Source organism: Lagopus leucura, unplaced genomic scaffold (assembly GCF_019238085.1).
Source record: "Lagopus leucura isolate 7727_CA_CO unplaced genomic scaffold, USGS_WTPT01 Super-Scaffold_100002, whole genome shotgun sequence".
NCBI classification, from domain to species: Eukaryota; Metazoa; Chordata; class Aves; order Galliformes; family Phasianidae; genus Lagopus; species Lagopus leucura.
The window spans coordinates 25914977-25939611 of record NW_024962263.1 but is presented as its reverse complement, the minus strand read 5'-3'; the positions used below and the strand labels follow the sequence as shown (position 1 = coordinate 25939611).

The 24635-nt window shown below is 35.1% G+C and overlaps 1 protein-coding gene across 1 annotated transcript; it reads right to left on the bottom strand.

Moving 5' to 3' along the window:
• Positions 1-473: 473 nt before the first annotated feature.
• On the bottom strand, positions 474-23851 carry VSTM2A (V-set and transmembrane domain containing 2A). The gene is made up of 5 exons (XM_042868889.1): positions 23836-23851; positions 23030-23196; positions 22094-22144; positions 17639-17975; positions 474-562 (listed from the first exon to the last, which is right to left on the bottom strand). Exons 1-5 carry the CDS (start codon positions 23849-23851, stop codon positions 474-476), a joined length of 660 nt encoding a protein of 219 aa, XP_042724823.1.
• Between the last annotated feature and the right edge of the window lie 784 nt (positions 23852-24635).

The following is a 24635-nucleotide window of genomic DNA, read 5'->3' as shown; positions in this document are numbered from 1 at the left end:
AAGAAAGAAAGAAAGAAAGAAAGAAAGAAAGAAAGAAAGAAAGAAAGGAAAAAGAAAAAAAACCACACTTTTTGGCAGAGTCTGTGGGATGGGTTGGGGGGTCGATGTTGAATCAATATTCTTCATCTCATTATTTGGCCTCTGTTTGCTTCTAGGCTTGAACAATTCTTTCAGCGTAGGAAGCCAAATGTCATCCATGGTTAATTCTACAATACTGATGACTCGCAGACTAACCCCCGAGAAGTCAAGGATGAGGCTTCTCCTCGCCGAAAGAGAAGGAAACTAGGTCTTCTGTTATGAAACATTTGATTACATCACACCAGTTCTCTTCAAACAAAAGATCAGTGATATTCCAAAGAAAATAAGATATATCAAGAAAATGTGGTATCCTCTTCCTTTTATAATATTTATTTATTTATTTATTTAGTATTTTTGTTTGTACTTCCTGAAGAAGGTGCTCCTTGTGTAGAGATTTAGAGTACATTGGGTGCAGAGTGATGGTTGGAGGTTAGGGTCAACTTTGCTGTCCGCTCCGTGGATTTTACAGGCGATTTGCTCTTTGCTTTAAGAAGAGAAAGTGATATTGGAAAAAGTCAGCACTTTTAGATTAAAGCAAAGCACCCTTCACAAAGCCACAAACAAGAAGCAGGACAGAAAGTCCATGGCTTGTAGCTATCCTCGCACCTGCGGAAGAAGTTATAAGATATTCGCTCATCTTGCAGATTTCCAATGCTCCTTATAAGGCTGTTTTAAACATACACATTTATATATTTAATTAGCTCGCCAGGTTGGCTCTGGTGCCCATGAATGTCTTGGCATGCACTGCAAATAACAACACATACAAGTATTTCAGTCCCAGAAGGTTTTCTGCTTTGTTTTGCTTTTGTTTCTTGTCTGTTTTCTTTGTTTCTTTTTTTTTTTTTTTTTTTTTGCTGTTTTTTTTTTTTTGTTTTTTTATTAAAAAAAAAAAACAACAAAAAACAACAACAATGTTATTAAGTGGAACAATATACCAAGAGGAACAAATTCAAACATTTTCAACTTCAAAGCATTCTCTTTAAAATTGTTTCCATCATTGCCTTGTTACAAAAAGAATTATCTACTAGCTACAGAATATTCCCTTGTAAAATAAAAGAGATACTGGAAAACGACTGTGTTATTTATAAGGGGGAGAGAAAATGCTAAAATGTGTGAAGCGCTTATTTTGAGCATGAATATTTTCCCTGGCTATATATATTTTCAAAGAAAGCTATAAAAACAATGATGTATATTATTTTTCTAAATGTAGCTGTATATTTTAAGCTTGTTACCAAAATAAAAACAAAACAAAACAAAACAAAAAAATAGTCAGAGCTACTCTAATTGAAATGTTGTCACACCAAGGACATGAGTACTTAGACAACTTGCATGCTAAATCTCAGTGTTTAATAATGCTCTATTATAAAAATTAGATTTAGAATTTGAAATACATCACTTGAGTAAATATCATGCATTTACTTTGATTATGCCATATGTATGTTATAACAGATTAACACATGATTAACAAATGTACTGCTCTGTTGAAAAGGATGAATGTTATTAATAGTTACAGGCATTAATTCCATAAAAAAGTACTAATAGTGTTATGATAATGGTATAAGCATCCATAATATTGTTGGACATTAAATAATTGATTATTATTTAAAAAATCTATTAATCATGAATAAGTTACTTTTGTAAAGAACTGAATATTAAATTGAATACCAAATTCCTTTGCAGCCCTAAAAAGCACTTATATCTTCTCAATAAGAACATGCACAACAAAAGCCAAATGAATTCAAGGCAAATGATTTTTTTAAAAAAAAATTTCAGACATTTTTTTACACAGTACTTCTCAATATCTGATATGTTTATAAGTGTAGGACTATTATTTTGGTTTCTACTTTTTTCCCTTCAAAAATGGGGACTAAAGTCAATCCCAGATCTCTTAACACAGCTTCCTTCTGTAAATACACAATATGAGATATTGCACATATAGTAGTTATCACCATAGACTTCTTCTCTGAGTGAATTCCCTACTGCATGCAGGCAAAAGCAGGAAGCATGCTTGCTTCTTACTCATCTAACAATGCTAACCTTCCTGTACTGTACTGCAGTAGTTTGCTGGCCTTCTCAAAACATTTGTTTTGTATTAGGAAAAAGCAAGAAACCTACTACAAGTTCTTCCTGTGGGTTGCTCTTATGCAGGCAGTATTTATGTACTGGTACACAAGTGTTGAGTTCTATTTCAAGTTTGGATTTTATTGTGGCATGGCTTTATTCTGTCTTTTATTTAAGGTGTAAAATATGTCATCTGACAGATATCCTAAAGGCTTCTCTTTCCCTAAGTACGTTAGCAGAACATAGTTACAGAATCTTTTTTAGTGTAAGATGGTTTCACATCATACTGAATTATTTTCATTCATTACACTGGCATTCAAATATCTTTTTGATTGAATTAGAGAAATACACTGCTTAAGACAATTGCAGTGCATCTCCAAGGCAATGGAGACACATTTATTCTACACAAAACATATACAATGCAAATGAAGACAAATACTCACAAGAGTCTCATGGATATTTTTCAAGGATTTTTAAAAACAGTGGTATTATAATTTCAGAATTTTAAAGCTGTAATATAGTGTGGAAGAAAAAAACATACAATAAAAAACAGACTTGTACTATTTCACAGGGGGGAAAGCAATACCATTATATTTACAAGCAAAACATTAACTTTTTTGTTTGTTTGTTTGTTTTTTCAGTATAACAATCCATAAGTCTCAAATTAGGGGTCAAATTTTGCAGACACATTATAAAATTATATATATATATATATATATATAGTTCAATCATTGCATAAATCACGAAACTCTCCACAAACTGTATCATGTTCTACATGTATACTCTTCTGTAAACGAGTTTGTTTTTCTTTATATTGGAATAATTTAGATTAGAGTACACACAGAAAGTGCAAGCTAAATACAGGTCACGTGAAAAAATACTGGGGTTATAGTAACATTAATTCAGCTTCTAAATGAAGAGAGAAGTTAAGATTGCTGAGAAACAGTTTAGACATATCTTAAACTGTGTCCTTTTTATGGTTTCAGGAACTGGTTGTTACATCCTAATGTCACAGCAGAACAGGATTTACTGGTTTAGTAGTGTCCAAAATGCTGTCAAATCCAAACTAATTCATATCAGTAGCATATCACCCTCAGTGAAATTGATTCGTAGTCTTCAGTGACAAATAAGATTGCTAAGTGCACTCTCATCTTTTCAGTGATGCTTTATGGAATGCAATTGGCTTTAAAAATCATAGAATCATAGAAATATAGAAATATTAAGATTGGAAAAGACCTCTAAGATCATACATAGGTTTGACTTATTATTTTTTTTTTTCCCAGAGATGCACAAAATAATTTAATTGGTTCTCTTATGAACACAAGAGCCTCTTTAGATTTTGGGAGAGTAGAAGCTCCAAACATAGAATATTAATATAGCAAAACTCAAAGCAGCCTTTCCAGAATTATTCCTTTTTTTTTTTTTGGTCAGTCATATTAGTTCATATTCTATTATTCTGCTTTCCATCTTGATAGAGTAAAAAGAAATAGAAATTTCTATTTTCATTGCAAATCCAAAAGTCTTAAGGTGGATAAATCAGAGATTTTATTGCACTATTTTAAATGTAAGTTATAAGAAAATTAAAGATTGAAACCCATATATCAAAAAACACAGAGTATTCAAACTTTGACTTTTCATACAGATCTGCTTTTGGTATACATTTCTGACTGGAACCAAAATAGTATCACTGAAAGTGTGAGTACAGTAATATAAGTAAAACACTGTAGATCTAGATGTGGATTTTCTTAATCAATTACTCATTTCCATGTAATTTATAACATTATTTTCTAATTAACATAATGAGAAATAAAAGAGCATTGAGCAAAATTGGACTATAATTATGCTACCCCCAAAGACAATAATTTGGAAGAAAAACGGTGGTAGGTATGCACATTTTATTTCTATATTGTTAGTTAAGTTCTGCTTGATGTGTGAGTCAAGGTTACCCGCATCTTGGCCTACCAATCACTGTGATTCTTGATGTGAGAAATGTATTCTCATGTGTTGTGTTTTTTTGTTTTCTGCCACTGACACGCATAAAAAAGAACATTTCTACATGAAATATTTAGCTTACTCTAAATGCTGTTTTGCCAAAGGCATATGATAATGAGATAGGGTTCTGTGCAACATTACAAAAGAGTGGTTTATGACATTAAATTATGTGGAACTATGGTTTCACATATTTTTTTTTTTATATTAGTTTATATTAGTTTATATTAGTTGGGTTTATTTCTGTATTTTTAGGTTTTATTTACATAAATGCCTGGAAAACAGAGAAAAGAGAACAGTTGCAATTGATAATTTTGATCTGATTGTTTAAAATAATAAATTTATTTGCCACAAAAACTTCATGGCTCATAGTATACACCTCAAGGTTTTAAGCACCAATTTTGACCTGCTAATGAAATTAATTTTAGCATGTAGTATTATAAAATGTTGTGAATCAGATGAAGTTATAAATTGCTATTTATCCCTACCTGATCAAAAAGCTTGTTCCTCACCACATATCTGAATGACTACAATACTTCTCTTTCACTAGGATACTGATCAGAAAAAAAATTGTATTAAAAACTTGTATAAAAACCCAAGCAGAGAAAAGCTAATGCTGGTTTCATGATTTTGGCCATTTATTTTTCACAGCTGGAAAAACAAACAAACAAAACAACAACACCAACAAAACAAAAACAAAAACAAAAGAAAAAAATCCCCTCCAATTTATAAACTTAGCAGTTAGTTCAGATTCTACAGCTTTAGAATTCCTTGTTTATAAAAGCACATTGCACAGTTTGCCACGTTAGATATCTCACACTTTCCATTTGTAAAGCTGGAAATTTAGCAAGTTTAGCATTCCTTGTGCTTGGTAAGATCTGTGAAATCATCAGGATGAAATAGTGTACTGCATTCCAATCTTCAATATTTAATGCCTCTGATGACTAGACTCTTATTTTTGCTTGAAACTAGCAAATTATTGTCATATAAATAACAGAGAGGATCTATGTGAATTTGTCAGCACTGCTTCAATGTCTTACTAAACATGTAAGTTCAGTGAGGATATACTTCAGTTTCTTTCAATTAATAAGCCACTGACCACAACATAAGATAAACTTCTGAGTAGTATCCTGTTTTCATGCTGAGCAGAACATGAAAAGTACAGCCAGTTACACAAAAGTCCACCCTAGATTCTTTATATGTATTACATAATGCTAAACTAACTCTGCCTATATAGTTGTCCTTTCTTTACTTATGTTCAATACCAGATAATTTTTTTCAACTACTGATTTCTGAAATCATGCAGATGTTAAAAAAGCTATTTTTTTTTATTATTTTGATTTTTTATTTTTGGGGGAAATTTATGTTGACATCTTCCATTTTGAAGTGCTCTCTTTGCTGTTGTGTAACACTCAAGTTTGCTGTATATTCTGTTAAGTTTGAAACAGCCTTCTTCTCAGCCCCTGTTTCAGCAGCATGAAATCATAATTTTCTATGATTTCCATGTAAAATAAGTAAAAGTTCATGAAACATCTGCCTTAATTTTATTGGGGAAGTTCATGAGTCATTGCATTTATTGGAAGGCATTTGCATTTTTATGTCTAAAATTATTACTGAAACCATGTATGGTTGATTTTATTGGAAATTTTATATGAATGTGTCTCACATAGGTTTGAAATAAAAGGTTCTTCCTCTCTGGCTTACCAATTGCTACATTTTTTGTTCTTTTGAACTGCAGAAATCACAGTTACCTATAGCTTTTATGTATGACTGGCATATATACTCACACTGGGTAAGAAAATTTCCCTTCAACAAATGTAAAGTATTCTTCCTTCCTCAGAGGAATTAGTCTTTGTATTTATTTCAAGGATCAGTCATTTGTGTTTGATTTTGGGGAACCAAGTAGTAACAAAAATGGCAGGCATTACATTCAGGTCTCCTCAAATAGTAGATACTTCTATTTAGTCTTCTAGTCCATCTTTCTCCATCGGCTGTACAGTAGTCAGATTTCTGCCAATTCAAATAATGTGAATTGTCCATCACCCAGTTATGTGTGAATGTACAATATAGGGCAAATAGATCCACCTTATATGCCAGAAGAAAAAATTGTGATATTTGTGATACTGTGAGTTTCTTGCATTTTGGAAGAAAATTACTGCTTCAAACCAGTGGCAATGTAGAAATTAATATGAATTTTGGAAAGAATGGTAATTTATGAAAGGTTATGTATTGGTGCAAATTTAGAGTAGGCTATGTATTAAATTTCCGTGAAGCCTATTTACTTAGACTTTACATCCAATGTGTAGCTTTGCTGATTTGCATATCACTTTTTATGCCTGTGACACCCAGAAAACAAATGAGGAAGAGGGATGGGCTCCTAGATGGATGGTTATTCCTTAGCTTTCTGTAGGTTAAAGCACCCAGGCAAACGGGTATTTGGTGCTGTTATAGGTCAAAAGAAAATGACAACTTTCCATCTCTGAGCAGGGCAGAGATTTATGTCACAATAACTCCAGCAGCTGGGCTGGCACATATCAGTCTTGAACTGACTCATAATATGCCTACAGACATGTTCAAATGAAAACTTGAGATACAAATCCTTGGGAGAGGAAAAATCTTCAGAGACTTCATATGTTGGTAGCATGTCACAAAATGATACTTGGCTTCAGGGAGTTGTCCAGAACTAGTCATAATAAATCTATGGAGAGATATCAATATGATGAAAGAAAAATGGATGAATAGAACTTGAATGGATTCTGCAATTTCACAGTGTTAGGATGGATAGTAGTGGAATTACTAGCACACTGACGTGAACATATGTCACACTGATAAGGAATACGCTTACTCAAACAACTAGAGGACAAAACCGAATAGGGACTAAACGACTCAAGTCAAAAGCTGTAAGGTTTATGAACCTTCACTCTATGGAGGCAGAATGACAGACTGTTTAGCTTAATTTCCTCTTGTAGACAGCATCTTTTTCCCCTTACAGCTGGAAAAAAACATCAGTATTAACTAAAGAGGAGGTGCATGACTTCCAAAGACCCTTGTTGAAAACTCCCAAATTGTCTAGACACAACTGCGTTACTATCCTGAGGGCAGTCTCAGACCTAAAGTAATACAACCTAAAGTATATAACAATGAAAATACACATTTCCCTTTGTTGATCCCCCATCCATGAAGAAAGATATGAGACTCAAGACAACATGTGATCCGAGGAAGTGGTGAAATCTCTCTCTCTACATATCTGTCTTCTCTTTTTCTTGATCTTTTACTAATTTCTCTTTATTTTCCATTACCTAAATGTGCCTTGGAGTCGTTGATAAGGAAATAACACATATGTCAATACCCTTATCCATAATGCTTACCAATTGTTGTTAGAAAGTTGTCTTATTTTGTCTCAAAGTGGTTGATTAATTGTTCTTAGAAAGATCAATGAACTGTCTTGTATTGTTCCTCTCAGCATTTGTCTGACTCCATCATTCCTGCAAAACCTGTCTAGTGCTCTATCTGAGAGATTTCAAAGATTCACCTTCTTCCGAAACCACTGAGTGAAATGAGGCAACATATACCGGATTTTACATCTAGGCTGCTTTCTACACCTCTCCTTATATCAATCCATTCCTAAGGTAAAATTTATGTTGTTTTTCCTCTACAGCATATCTGGGAGATTTGGTTTTCTTTTTAATTCTTCAAGTAATGCTTTGATCTTTTTTTTTTCTTTAGTTCTTCACTAGAACCAGGCTTCCTAACTGGGACATCATTCACCATTGATTAACACGTACTAACATATGAAGTTAAAATCAACACTAATATTTTCAAAATGTAAGACGTAATAGAAATAATTGGAATTATTTGACTACGTCATTCCTTTACTCTGAACAGGCAGCAGAGGTGGGGTAAGATCCCTAAACATATAGCTGAATTGGATGGCAATCAATATTGGTAGATTTTTGTACTGTTCTGATGAGAACAGTGAAAAATCTGCTAGATTTGAATCCATCTTTTTTCATAAAAATGAATTGCATGATGTTATTGACTTTGCTGCCTCTTATCTCCTTCATCTTCAAATTCACTATTATCATTTCCATCAGTTCATTTCATTCTGTATTAATAATGCAGCTTTATTTAAATTGCATTAATATCTGGTTTTGAACAAAAAAGTATTTTGCACACTAGCATGCTAGAAAATCCTGACACAGTTACGCATTGGCGTCATGAGTTTCATTCATGTCTATAGAAGTGTTCATATGTATGGAAACTTAATGAGTCTGCAGATGAGCTCGGGTATCGGCAGATTATATCATCAAAGATTCTGAAATTTCAATTTTCCCAGCATTTTCATCGGCTGTTCCTGTAAATATGCTTAGAATACATCAATAAATTTGATACCCATTTCAGAAAGTAGAAGTAAATTAAATACTTCATTCAGTAAAATGAATCAAAGAATCATAGAATGTCTTAGGTTGGAAGATCATCTATTTCAAACCCTCCTGCTGATGGCAGGGTTGTCACCCATTAGATCAAGTTGCCCAGGGGAATGAAGTGGAAATTAATTGTCACTCACATACAGAGTATATGCAGAGAAGAGTGTGTCAGAGTCAAAAGGATTTTTGAACTTAAGACATACTGCTTTAAGCTTAAGATATGTTCACAAGTATATTCCTTCTTGTAGCAACTTAAACATCTTTCAGTGCTCAGCTACTTCATGTTTCATGTGTGCAACCAAGGGTATAAAGAGTACTTAATGTTTTTGAATATTTGGAGGCAGTGCAAATATAACTAATTACTATTCTAATCACTAGATAATTACTATGTTGTTAACTTTTTTTTTTTTTTTTTTTTTTTTTTGTAATGATAGTCAAATTTCCATGAGTATCTTCCTGTTTTTAGATAAATTGCCTTCTCTGTATCTAGGGCTCTCAGCTACAAATGTTCATGTATCAGCCATTTATAGCGAGATTCTAATTCTCTTCCTCCATATGCTTAGTGTCTGAGCCCGATATGACTTTTTTTCTTCACACTGAATGGCTCTTCACATGTATAAGTAATACACTGTCTTCAACTGTTTCTATTTCAGTGAGGTAATACTTCTATGGAAAAGGTTTGCTGAGAGGTGATTGCATATAGTTGATGACACATCAATGTCAGCTATTTAAGTGAAGCTAGTGAGAGAAGTGAATCAATATGCAATCCTCATTGCAACATGTAAAAGATGTGGGGGGTAGGGGTTGAATAATCTCAAGCAAACATGGGCCTTAATTTGGTTACTTGGTTTTCTTTGCAAACCACTAGCAGCATGTTTTGTGACTGCTCTTATCAGTGCTTGGCACCTTTTCCTTTCATCCTATTCCCGAAAACCATGGATATAAAATGTCTTAGGCATTTTTTTAACGTGTGACAGAAAAATATGTAAACTGATGCATTTCTATTTATCTGTGTGAATGGTTGATTCCACAGTAAATGCACATTCTTGGGAGTCACCTATGGTATCCCATCCTCATCACTTTACCTGCATATGGTTATGTCCCACTCACACAAAGGTGAGAAATTTGTCTGTTAATCAAAATTCTTGAACTGACTCTTGTTAGCAACCACTTTCTACTGTTTCTGATAAACATGGCTCTAGCATAAATGTTGAGTATTTTCTTAATATACACAAATATAAGGATATTTGACATTTTTTGATATTGTTTTTAAACTGACAAAAGAGTCACTTCTGGAAGACACCATAACATTGCTGTAATAGTAAGTTTTATTTGAAGAAAAATATAATTGAATTCATTTTTAATCTCCTGCTTTTTTGCACTCTGTTCATCCTTTCATCTAAAATAATATTTAATATTACTCTTCAACAATGATGTCAAATGAAGAAAAACATACTAGAAGGGTTATTTTAACATGTAAGGAAAATTAATATTCTTTGTAAATATTTCATCATGAGATATTCAATGCCTTTGTTTGTCTTTCACGGACCTGGCACATTTTAGCTATATGTTTGACATAGAGTCAACCTGATCTCCTTCTATTCATATCATTTATATAAGAGCTATTTTCTTGGAACTCACCTGAGTTCCCTCTTGTCTCTACCCATGTGACTGGATGAATCTGTTTTCTTCTTTCTGATTCCTAGATTTTAGGAATTTTTTAGGTTCTGAGACAGGCACCATTCTTCTAATCCTTTGTTTGCCTGATAGATAATGAAGTTCTAGAGAGTAGAACAATTCCTTTAACAGAGTGTATCTCTGTCTAAAGGCTGTGACTCACAAGCTCAAAATTATTTAACTGCAGCAGTTTAAGAAGTTAGTGCCTCCATCTCTTTACCTCCTCCTCTTATGGAAATTAAATCCTTTATAGTAGAAGTGACAGAAGCAAACCCCATGCCACCTCTTCATCCACCTCAATTTAACAGACTAATGTTTTAGTTTATCAATTGTCATTGTCCAGTGATTTTGTTCAATTAGGACAGTTAAGGATCTGACATCTATTTCCTCCTGCTATTCTGGTTTAGGGTAATAAATTCTGATTGGAGCAAGATGGAGATTTTGGAGTTGTAAAATTTTAAACTGTAAGAGCTAAATCAAAGGGTACAAATAAAAGCCTTCAGTCTTTCAGTTTCTTTGATATAAATACAAAAATACTACAAAATGTTATAATCCCCACAGGCACAAAGCATTCATTTATAATTAGTATGGATCATTAGAATGCAGCTTGAAGGACTGTGCATTATTAATTTCATCTTCTTCACATTTTAAACTTCTGATTTTCTTTTAACATTTATTTCAAGTTGTTTTAACTTTCTCATCATAGTTCTGAGGTGTGGATTCAGTCATAAATGCTAAATGTCATTATTCATTGTTATTCAAAGATTTTTCAGGTATAAAGTGATCACTGATCAGTGTATGTGAAGAATTAAACTAAACACAAAACAAGTATTTGAGATGTTATTTTTGACAGGCATGATGTTCTGTAACTATATTTTCAAACAGAATTATAGTATATAAATCAGTATTATTCTAATTAAGAGTTTTTAACCATCTAGATGTCTAGCTCACTCTGAGAGTTACTACTAGTTTGTGGCTTTCTTTCCAATTTATTCTGGTTCTTGGCCTTTTATCTCTTAGTTGCACAGAAGGAAGTAGAGAAGATGGATACACCATAGCACTAAAGTCATGTTTCATAGGAGTTTTCCTCCTCTTTCTCTTCCTCATTTAGATATAGAGTCTATAAACAAAGGGCTAGGAATGTTGGCTGTGACTGATATTTTACCACTTCTACTCTTTTCATAACATTAGGCAATTTTGTTCCAAGAAAACAGGATCTGTCATTAGATAGGGGAACAAACTTCACTAAGGTGGATCTGGCTGAACACCCACACAGACAGGATAGTGAATTGCACTGCCAAAAACATGACAACAATTCCCTTAAGGTACTGGATAAGGATAAGTTACAATACAGGGTTCGGGGCAGAGACTTATCTTCACAAGGCCAGGAATCTTCATCGGCTGCTCTTCAAAAGGCATCCAGGTTTATCATCAGAAGTGCAGGATTAATTAATTATTACTGTGGCTATAAAGAACATTATGTATCTAGAATATTTTTAAAGCTCATGAACTGTTTAATCAGACTGAAAATTCTTATAGAGAATAAGATAATACTGAGTGCTGAGTTTTTTAGCTAGTCTGAGTTTCAATGGTTTCAAAGAAAAAGACTAGAAAAAAAAGTTGATCAAAGTTAAGGAAAAAATAAAAAAGGCAATCATTAAGCACTTCCTCTTCTTGAATCTTTATGAGTTGAGAAACCACTGTTTTCATGTATTTTCATACAATTCATTGAACTTCTTTAGGTAGTAGAAGCTGTATAAAGTTTGAATTCTTCTCACTTTTGAATTTCTTGAATTTACTCTCACTTTATGAGTGGGGGAGAACTCATCCTTATTCTTACAATTGACCCAATTTATTTCTAAATGAAAGCTATTCTTTTGGCTTAAGAAAAGTACCCATTCAAACAAGCAGAAAATCCTAGCCATTATTTTAAAATATAAATAATGCAATAGATTTTCATAATGAAGTAGTGCATCATACGAAGTTTCCTGCTTCTCATTTGAAAAAAAAGCAAAAATGTCCCTTCACTTTGCTGTGTATGTGTCAAATAATAAACGAACTGTGTTCTGAAGCAAGGAAATCCCACCACTTATTTCAAGAACAGGTCCTGTCACATATGCTGCAATCTCCGATGACCCAGTGCAAGCTGCCTGATTGCACAGCAGTGAAAAGCAATTTGATTTAACAGACAAACAACTCATAAACAGCCTCTTTTTTCCTTCCTTTTTCCTTTCTTTTTCATTCTCTCTCTCTTTATTAACCATGTAGTGCATCTGCAATCTTTTATGCAGTTAATTTCCAAAGAAAATAATATCATACATGCAGTACAGAACGACTCTGAAGTTGTTCTGCTACTTGGGCACTTGGGATACTCTTATGGAATCCCCCACCAATTTTGTTTAAAGGGTAATGTGAGTCTGAAAGGTAAATTTTTAAATATCTAAAAGAAAGGAAGAGATGTGAGTAAGTAGCAATGGCAGGTGAATTGACAAATATATTGGTAACTACTAAGAAAAAATAGGAAAGATCTGAGCTTTGGATTAGTTTTTTCATGTTTCATTATAAATACCAATACTTTATAGAGGAATACATTTTAAAGGGGAGATACCACATATTTAAAGTCAGAATTCATTACTATCTTAAAAAATATTGGCATAACTAAGGATGTAAATAATCTCTCTTATTTCAGAGAGAGTATGTTTGAAGCAAAGTATAATCAGTACTGTCTGGCATGGGCATATGGTAGTGAACAACTGCTAAAAGTTTGTACAGCAGAAAATGAACACAGACTGACTGGGAATAGAAAGGCATAGGAAGGTGACAGTATAGTATCAGCAACTGGCAATGTCAGTGATTTCCAAAAAAATAGATACTGTTTTGCATGATTTATCACCCCTATTTTTAACTTGCGGCAGGATTTAGAATTTCAGATCCACTAAAAATTATTGCTGAATTCAGCTAGACTAAGCACCAGGAATAGAAGTTGAAATTCTTGTGTTGATTTATTTTAACAGCAAAATAGAAGTTGAAATTCTTGTGTTGATTTATTTTAACAGCAAGTAGACTGAATAAGATACTATTATTATTATATTATTTCATTTGGAAATCCTAGCCTAAAAACCATGTTTTTTAATGCTGCCAAGACATCATGCTTTGTTAGTGAAATAATTTGGAACAGAGTAGTACTTCTCTGAAGAAGCTTACAGCTTCAAGGTCAACTGCTAACTGCCTAACAGGGCTACTTCTATTATCATGGCTATAATTTATTCTGCTACTTCCAAGAAACTAACTAACTAAATAAAAATAAAAAAGGACTGGCTTCATTTCATGAAAAGAGAACTAAATGTAAATTTCAAGTAAAAACAGAGATTATATTGTAAACAGATGTAGAAGAGGATAGTCCTTGCATAATACTTTTGAAAGAATTTCTGAGAACTTTTGGTAACATTTCAGAAATAGAATAAAATATTCATTTAGTTTTTTGCTTTCACATACCTTAAGAACACAGATACTTCACTTTTTACTGTAAAACAATCACAATAACAGCTGGTGCCTCCCTGTCTTGCTTCTGAAAAAAACAGCCTCAAAAGCTAGAGTATCTTTCTTCATGAAGCAAGCAGTAATGTTGGCTGTCACCTTGGGATAAGCTAAAGCAGAGCTTTGTCTTTTCACTTTAAAAAAGATATGCAACATAAAAAAAAAAATAATAATAACAATAACTAACAACAATAATATTAATAATAGTAATACAGAAGTTGTTTTATATCTCAGAAGATTCCAAATTCAACAAAAAATATTTTTTAAGAGGTGGATAATAAAAAGTTCCTGGATTGAAAAGATAGAAGTGGAGGCTGGAAGGAATGTTATCTGTTTATCAGTATCAACAGACTCAAGAAACAGGTTCCCATCCTCTTCTTTTGCATTCACACCTGATTACCATCTTTTCAAATTATTTATAATGTGAAAAAAATGGTCTATCTGTCTTAGATAAAGACCTTCTGCTCTGTGCTCCTTTTCAAGCCACTCAATCCGATATTGCCATCACAGAAACAGTTTTGGTATGCAGTTAGGTCAATAGTTGATTTCCTTACTTCAGGAAAGAACAAAATGTTGCAGGATACCTGCAAAGTCTGAATGCAAACAGTCAGAAAATGGGTCTAACATCACTTCTTCATTTGTAGCTATTCTCTGTTCTGTCAGACTGATCTTCATGAGTCTGAAAAGCAACTAATGGCTTTAAGTGCTTTAACAGAATATTGGCAGAACAGGAAGAGTTTTGGGTATATAGACATTTTCAGCACCTCAGATTTTGCAGCCCTTTGTATTGCTACAAGTGTTGAGAGTTGAATGGAACTAGACTGAGATTAGATTCCTTTTGCCTGAATTCTTTGCAGTTCCTGAAGCCCAGTTGATCGAAACATTAAATAGAGTTGCAAGACCCTATGATAACTGCACTTTTACCTTTGGTCTCAAATACATAATAAATTATGCAGGAAAAAGTGACTGCCACTCCACCTACACAGGACATTTTCTGGATGTATGCAGATTAGCCTGTCAAATTGCTCAAATTCCTGTTATGATGTGATGATTTACTTAATTTGATGCAGCACACGAATATAAAATGAAAGGGTCAAGCTGGATTTTTGCTTTCCTGACTTTTTTTTTTTTTTAATTTGAAATAGATGTTTAATGTTTCTCGGTGTACTATCTGGAAACTATTTGTGAGCCTTGTTTTTTTTTTTAGCTTTCTTTCTATAGTAGATCTTCACTAGTCTAACAATAATAAACATTTTTTCCACTCATGTAACATTTTTCTGAGCAGCACAAAATGCTGAATGAATTTCATAATGCATAGCCTCTCATAGTTATTCTTACAGATATTTCTGAGTAAAAGGGAAGAATGGCAGAAACATCTGCTCAGATGGGAAATGCTAATATTCAAAATGATAGTGATTATCAGCTACTTTTCTGGAGCTATCTATAAATATTTATTGCTATAAAAAATCTAGAATTCTGCAGTGCTTTTCAGAATGGAAGGAGTTAAGTACAGTGCTATCTATCACAAATAAATTCAAAATATTTGCATGATCAAAGCCAGTCCTTCCTGAATTAGTCAGAGTTCTTAAGAAATAGTTTAATATTTTTTTCCCAGTATTTTCAGTGTCATATTTCCCCCTGCTGTTTAAGGTGGTTTTTTTCTTTGTTTGTTTTCTTGCTTTTTGTTTGAGATAGTCTGTGAACATAGCAGTAAAATTTACTGCTTGCCAATAAATATCTACTAGCTCTCTAACACTGGACAATATTTAATACAATTACCTACGATTAGGAGTGCTTTAAACAGTATCACTGAAGTCAATGTATTAGTTAACATTAATAAACACATCTCAGTCAGCCATTAAGTTTTTCAAACACAAACATCTGGCTAATAATGATAAATTTCAATTTAATCTTATTTCTGTGTGGTATGTTGGATGGATGTATTGCTTACATGAAATGTAATCATACAATTATTTCATGCTTAAATGTATGGTTAGCATGATGCTGAAGAAGAGTTTCTCATTTGATGGTATAAGGAGATTTTGTTGATTAGACAATATATAAAGAAAGACTATTCCTTCCTAACTTTGTCATCTCCTTTTTGTTATTCTGAAGTCTCACAACTGAAACCTTGCCTTCCTCAGTCTTGAAATTCCATAGAATTAAGTCTCCCACTGCCTTGTGCTTTTTGGATATTTCTATCTGCATAGAGTAACTGTGAAATGCAGAGAAATGTAGAATGCACCACGGATGGAAAATCAGGACTACATATAATCAAGAAAAGTAAACTGAATCTCCATTCTCAAAAGTTAAGCTGACATTCACCAAAAGTATCACCAGTAATTACTGCGTAGTGAGTAACCATTATATTGAAATTATGCCAAATACGGATTCCTGGTCTACCCTTTGTTTCTTCAGTAAATGAATTAAGAAGTTAATTGTATTTTAACATGTTTAATTTTTGAATTACGTATGATTGGGATTGGCAGAACAAGATCCACAGAAACCTATGTTCAAGGAAAAGGTTACAGAGAAATTTTTTGTCAGGTTTTTAACAGGAACTTTCCAGAAAATACTTTACTGGCTTTCAAGTAACAAATACCCGCTGATTATGCAATATATTTGTTGTGCTAAAAGCATAAACAACATTACATATACAACTATATATCTGAAATGATTTAATGGATTAACTGTTGTGAACATACTTTGGCCCCAGAATGGTGTAATCTATAGCAATACAATTCATAAACTTGTGACTGCTTTAATCAATTTCACACAGAGTTAAACAGAAACTAGATTTTTCATTTTATGGACAAGTCTGCTACCGGAAATGCATGAGTCCAATGGAAAATAAGCATGATATACATTTATATGAAAGGAAAGTAGTGGTAGAATGATGATTTTCTATCAGTTGAAACATTTCTTTGCTTCTAAAAGCTAAATAGTTTTTTTTAAGAGATAAAAATTAAAGTGGCTCAATTTCATGGAACGGGGAATAAAGGTAAGTTTTCAATCAATCAGTAAATAAAAATATACAATAAACGTATATGTGCATCACCTTTTTTAATAATAATCAGATTGCTCCCCTCTGTAAATGAAATATATTTTCCTTATTGAAATGTTTTTTTTTAAGACTATGTCTGTGAGATGAAATTGATTTCATAACAGATGTGCTATGAAATTTGTTATATTCCTAGTTTTGATGTTGATAACATATAATTTGCTAGCACTAAAATGATACAATAAAACAAATGAAATTAGCTTAATTATGTATTTTAAGCTAGGCTGTGATCTCCTTGTTAAACTGGGCCCTCAGTGTAAATAGAAGTAACCCAGAAACCTTAAAATTTGCATAGATTGATCTATAGAAAAACTTTGATAATTTATGATGTCTAAAACCTGCTCATATTTACAAGTTTAGTTCATTTTGAAAATAGGACTGATAAATTACACCAAAAGTTAGAGAATTAAAAGTTAAGCGACTGGTCCATGTTGTGCTAGGAAGAAACGTGTTTTATTTCATTTATAGCAAATAGTCATCTTAAAATGAGATGAACTGCTCATTGACATGCTTCTCTCTCCATTCACAATAGGAAAAACTAAGCTTTGATTAGAGATCTAATATTACATGAATGAAGCTGGTATGGATGAACTCCAAAAATAGGAATTTGGGTTTCTAGAGTTTTCTTCCCAGAAGCTGATTTTTCAGCTAATTGGGAACTAAGGAGAAAGTAGGAGAGACAGAGCTGGAAAGATGGAGGAATAAAAGAGCACCAGGCTTCTAGCCACAACTGGTTACCTTGTTGAGTTAGTTTCCTTTTACATGCTGGTAAGCAATCAAATGAAATGCTGAAAATGCTTTACCATACCTGATTGTGGACTTTGTTTGGGGATTTTGGCTGCTGCTTCAGGACTGGAGGTGGCACGCACACGTTGATTGGCAGGATTATGGATGCTACTTGGAATAGCTGCTGAGATGTTTTTGCGAGGTTTCATGTCTTGCAGCCACATTGGAGATGCCTCAAAGGCCTGCATTCGCCGAGAGTGGCTGTTAGCATTGACCTTGAGATATGCTTGGGCCTTGTATTCCTGAAGGTCTCCATAGTTGGCATCAGTCACCCTGCACTCATACAAGCCTTCATCTTTTTTCCTTACTTTTGAAATCTGCAGCTTGTGGGAGATGTCATTCCCTTGTACTTTCACTGTCTACAAATTTTCAAGGAAAACAAAACAAAACAGAAAAACATGGCATCAGTTATTATTTTTTCACTAGAAAGACTATACTGATAGAGAGACTGCCCAGAGAAGATCATATGCCAAGTTAATCAGTGGTGTAATTGTGCTTACTGCAGGGAAGCTACATCAAAGATGAGTTTGATTATTTATATCTAGAAGGCTGTCTAACATCTCCTTTTCCAAACTGTTTAGATGGTTTACACTGAAATGTTAATTGGACTCGGACAAACAACTCAAAATACCATATTCATTCCAATTAATTTCTTCAGATCATAAGCATTCTTAATGAGCTTTCTCACATAAAATCTGTGTATTTTGTTGGTTAAACCTGTTCAGTTAGTTGGCTGTATTGAATAATTCAGCTTTTAAACTACTGCATTTACAATTTTGTTGGAGATATTTGCCAATATTTAAAGCTATTTAAACTTCTTTAATAACTATTAATTAGATTAGCTTGTAGTACTCATTTCGTTGAGACTGCACTTTTGGAATTCAATTTACCTCTTTGGTGTGTCCAAACATATGGTCTTTAATAACCATAACAAGAAATCTTTTGTCAGGTAGTTTCCTTTGTCTCATTTATTTAACTTGTATACTTACTAGAAGTCATATATCATTTCCATTGTTTAACAATAGAAAGGAGCATGTATTCAAGATCATGTTAAAAGAAGCTAAAATCAGAATTCTGATTTATCTTTAATTGTTTCTAATATCTGAAGTTAATATAACAAATTTTTGTCCCAAGTAATTAAAGAATGCCTCAAAAAACTATGCATCCAGGAATGTCTGGTAGATATTAAGATGCATTAAGAAAGGTAACACAGGTTCTTTTCTGTATGTTCATCACCTCAGAGAATTTATTTAATTAATTGGCTCTTCTGTCTGGATTAATATCTGTTAACCCACTGGAAGCCAGTTTAGAGAGATTCAGTGGGAACGAGCACCACTTTAATACCACATTCATAAAAGCATGCATCCACGTGTTATTGCAATAATATCAATAACAGGCAGTGGGGAAAATTCAAGGTAATGAATATGTAACAGATAGCAGAAATGGGCAACCGTTAGATTAAAACTAGACATGTGTTATTGATGATTATTCAACACATTGCTTCTGATAACTTGGTTTACCATAGTCACTAATGTTGGCAACATACTTATTCTGCCTGCTTGACAAACAGAAGATGAATACTTATGAATACATTATAGCTTTAAGACCCTGAATGGTCTTTATAACTGCAAGCTGGAAACTGTGGTGTTTTCAGGTCTGAATTTATAATTGACTGAGTTGAACATATGGACTGCATTCTTTCAAGCATAACATATGCAACATTAATTACACATGTAGGTCTCCTCAAAAACAATGCCTCCAAAATACTTCCAAGGAAACAACAACAACTGCAAAAAACACAATAAAACTATTTCATGGAGGGTATTTTCATCTACAAAACACTATTTTTCAACATAATCATCACCATTAGCTATGCACATTCATCAGCCATGAACAAAAGTCTGCATGATGTGTTCATAAAAATTGGCATGAGCATAGGTGGCCCACTAATTCACAGCTATTATGACAGTATTGTTGCCAGGAAATATTGCCCATGCAATCCATTTTTCATCAAAATGAACAGATGGAAGTCAAAAGGCACTAAATCCAGACTACATAGTGAGTGGGGTAGAACAGTCCAGCCAAAATTGGCAAACTGCTCCATGGTCTTCCAACTGTTATGAGGCCTAAAATTGTCGCATTTCAAGAGAAAGGTTGTCTTCTCCTCTGGTCTCACTCTGGAAGTTTGAGCGTTCAGCTTAGTCAGCTTGGTTTCTCTGAGTTCCAGGAAATCCAGAAGGATCACTCTTTTCCTATCCCAAAAAACAGCGCACATCACTTAACTCACCCAAGGGCTGAAACCTGAAACTTTTATTTGGTGAATTCACATATCACCACTCCATGGACTACTGTTTTGACTCCAGCGTGCAGTGGTGATATTACATCTTTCACCAGTAAGGATGTGATCCAGGAAACTGTCACCTTCAATCTCATATTAATTCAATAGGTCCTGACAAACTTGCATATGATGTTCTTTCTGTTCCTGTGTGAATACTGATGGGACCCACTGATGGTGTAAACTTTGTGATATTCTGCTGTTGCACCATCATTTCCAATGCATTGCAGCTAATATTCCCTGGTCATAATCTGCTGATCTGCAAAGATGAGCTGATTAAGACTGTCTTCATTTTGTGGTGTGAGAGGAGTGCATGCCCATCTGAAACATGGTTTGTCTTTTACATCACTGTTGCCATTGATGAAATACATAACCCACCACCTCACTGTGTTCACATCCATTGTTTGATCTCCATAAATGGTCAGCAAGTGTCAATGAATGGCAATGATGTTATGGGCCAACATAATAAAAGAAAAGGCATTACTTTCGGAGCACCCCTCGTAAAAAGTGCCAGATAGTTATTTCAGTCATAGTCAATAACAATGTATCTCTACTGAACAGCTCATATTTGGCTAAAAGATTAAAAAATTTCATGTGAGCTACATGAACAAAAAGAAAATCTGGAGGTCATAATCCTCCCGTATTTGACTCCACGCAATATCTACAAAGTTAACAGTAAAGCACAAACAAAAAATAGAATAAGTTTTTGGGTTTGTGTTTGAAATTTAGAAATTATCTCACTTAAAACTATCATAAGTGGCGTACTTCAGTACCGTTTAAAAAATCAGTACATAGATTTTACTGTCTCTTTTAAGAATTAATGTACTTGAAAATTTACTTTCCTCTTCATGAAGATACTTTCCTTCATGGGTAGTATTTTTATGCCATCAAGAAAAAAAAAAGTCTACATTTGCCAAGTGTATTTTGTCTGTCACCCTAATGTATTATGCAAGCTTAAACAAAAACATTGTATAAATACCCCATCCTAAATTATTACCATACATACTAAAAGAGAGATTTAACTTGAAAGATGGTAAAGCTTTACCAGCTATACTGTGTTACAGACCTTCTTGATTACTATGCAGATTTTGAATACATTGGCTACGATACTGAATAAATCGGCTGCTAGCACAAAGTCTAGGAAAATAGTATCCAAAGGCTGCATGTAGACCTTGTTTGTAATTTGGTCTACAAATGTAGCTGAAGATACGATCCATGACACAAATATTGATTGTGGTGAGAAATATCATAGAAAATTTAAGTAACATTAGAATATGTATAGCATATATGCAAAAATGTGCGTATTCAATTTTACAAATGCCCTTCAGTTATATCTAGATGCACTTACACTTGATGTAGTTACGAGGCTGTCTGTTCATGGGCATGGAAGAGGAGAAAAACGAAGGATTTAATGGAAATTATCTGACTGTATCTGTTGCAAGTTTTACTGGAATTAGAACCTTGACTACATTCCTTAAGAGACTGTGCCTGAGAAAGGGAAAAATCCTTTGGGCTTCAAAGAAGTATTCTTGTTTCAGTATTTACTAAGTATTTGTGTCTTTTCACTGCAGTGAGCATGACCCCACCACGGTACTTATCTTGGGTTGCCACATGAAGATTTTGAACTCTTCTAAGGTCAAGGAGCCAATTTTGTGACTTGGGAAATGGGTATGTTGAGGAAGGCCCTTGTATCTGTGTCCTGGACAAGGGTTGCAGCAAAGTTGATCATAGTTTTGTTGACATATTTTGGTTTAATATCAAAACAGTAAATAGTGTCAGTACCCCTCTTTCCTCAAAAAGAGATTCATTTGCAAGACCTCTCTCTCAGCAGGCTTTACTCCCAGTGGGGAGGTGTTGCCCTCAGAGTGAGTGAGCCCCAAAAACAGCTTAGGAGTGCTAAATCAAACTCAAGAGTATCCAAAGATAAATGCAATCAAGAAACAGCACGATGCGCAAAGGCCGTCTGCTTCGCGTTGTGGAAATAGGTTCTACCAAAGCTCTACCGCTAGGGCTTCTCCTGCAGGCACCTTCATACCCGAGGGTCCCCAGGGGAGCAGACTCCCTAACGCTTGCCGGCAGCGCCCAACTCGGCTCTGAGTTAGGAAGCAGTCGCCCGAACAGCGGGCTGGGGGCACCACTTACGCTTATCTTCGTGCCGTCGCTCTCCAGGTCACGTTCGGGCAGGAGCTCCACCTGCAGGGAAAGGAGCGTCGCCGTAGGTCTCCGGCCCCCGCACCGCCGCGGCCGCCCCGCTCCCCGCCGTGGAGCTGCCGTGTAGTAGGGCAGCGGCGCAGCGCGTCTGCCACCTGCGGGCCGCAGCGGGCAGAGCCCAATCTCCACCTCCGCAGAGGCTGAGATCCACCAGCCGCCACCCACCCGCGTCGTGGCGTCGTCGTTCAGGGTCGGCTGAAGCCCTGAGCGATGCGGAGATGGCAGTAGGGAGGGTCCCCCAGGGGATGGTGTTTGGACAAGGCTCCTTTCTGTCCCTCTCGGAGGGATGAAATTGCAATGTTGTATGGATTTTTTGCTTGTATGGGGCATTATATGGCTTTCACTCACTCTACCCTCTAAAGAAAAAAAAAAAGAAAAAAAAAAAAAGAAAAAAAAAGAATGTGCCCTTCTACAGTTCTGCTGCACTAGCTGTAAATTGGAGAGCCATGTAGCAGTTTGCTACTTGGGAAATAAAAAATTCTCACAAGAGGCAGTCTCTGAACAACTGCCCTTCCAAAGGGAATCTAGAGGGAAGAAAATAAAATAAAATAAAAAGAGAACAAAAAAATAATAAGGAAAACAAAACAAAACAAAACAAAACCAAAACAAAACAGAGTTTGGAAATCCATGTGGTTTCATGAATGTCCCTAGCTGCCACTTAGAGTGGCAGGCACCAAAGATGCCATCACTTGAGATGGGCATTTTTCTCTGCAGGTTCCTGCACTGTTATTTCACGAATTGAAATTAAGTGCCTGAGAAGACATGGAACCTCCCTCTGCTTCCTCCGCCTTTCTGTCCCTCCATTCTATCCATTCTTGTGATCTTCTTCCCAGGTGGTTTAGGGACCCCATGACAGAGGATCAATACCTGAGTTCCTGTCACCTCAGCTCCAGCCTCTTGGTCCTCAGCAGCCCGCAGAAACCACCACTGGATTTCAAGGTACACCGAAGTGGAGCCACTTTGGAAAGCACAAGACATCTCCACATTCTGCCCTTCAGTTGCCGTGACATTTCGGGGAAATTCAGTGAATTTTGCTGTAAAACAAATGCGTAGTGCATTGGGATTCTGCCATCTGCACACTGTTTATTCTCTCGTTTTGAGATTCTTCTCCCTTTCTCTATTAATTTCTCCATTTTCCCACCCTCTTTCCCTCTCTATTCTGTTTTTCCAGTTTCCCCACACATTATCTCCCCCCACCCTTCTAAAACTCAAGTAAGTCTTTTCTCCCTTATGTACAAATCCATCTTCCTAGCAGTCTAAGTTCTGCTCAAGGGAAATGTTACAGACCTCACTGCTTGCTCGCATGGGCTAGTGAAGTTTCATTTAATTAGGTCCAAATACCTTTGGGCAGAATGCAGTATTTCACCAGAATCACTGAGGTATTTTGTTCAAAACCAATTTGGAAGTGGAAAAAAACCCACAAGAGGTTGATTTATTGTGTTTTGGAGGGCTGAACTAGAAATGTGTAAACTGTTAAAGCTTCTGTGGCTGCCAGGAGCAACTGTTGAAACAGGTTCTCTTCTGAGGGGTGGGTTATGACCACTTGCTAAAGTGCCCACTTTGAAGGTTTTACCTGAGTTACTTACTCTTTCTGAGAAACTCTGCTTTGTAATCAAACCAAGAGAAATACATGTTTTAATTCTCACTATGGGCATGCACATTATAGAACTAACCTTCATCTTTGTCCATCTCTACATACCACTGCTAGGTTTAAAAACTAATCCTGATCAACATAGTCCAGTATTTCTTTTAGCCTCAGTTTTGACTTCCTTCTCATTGTTTGACATAATTCGCTTTAAAATTGTGCATCATGATGAAACGTGATGGTCAAGCAAGGGGAATATTGCAGTCAAACAGTGTGGTGAATAAAATGTGTATTTCAAGAACAGAAGATTTTGTAAAGAGTCTGCTGTGTTGCTTTCTGTTATGGATTGTTACAAACTGACTAGAGTAAATTATGAAGTGAAGGAAATATTACTGGTGCCTCCTCCCCTCTTGCTGTCTCTTTATCCAGTCTTCCTAGCTAATCTGGAATTGATGGGTTAATTTAGAAATATGTTTAAACAGCTTTACTTCCCCCCCACCACACAAACACATACATACTCATGGTTGTCAACAACAACTCATCAGCAAAACTACTAGCTATTATTTTACCTTGTCCCTTCTTGTGCTGCCCACACACCCCCAAACACAGACACACACAGCACACACAGGCACAACACACACAACAGTCAGCGTTTGCTAGTCACCTGCTGAAACAGGCAAAAGGACTTTTCATTTTGCATCTTCGGGGCTTGCAAGTTTGCTTTTTTCTTTTTCTTTTTGCCTGCTTCCCCCTTCTGGTCAACGCGTATGAGCGGTGAGGGGAGGTGAAGGGGAATGCTACCCCTGCTCTCCACTACCGCATCGCCAGGGACAACCCGGCGCGGGTCGCCAACCCCCCGGAGCCGCGGAGCTGCGGAGAGCGGCGGGC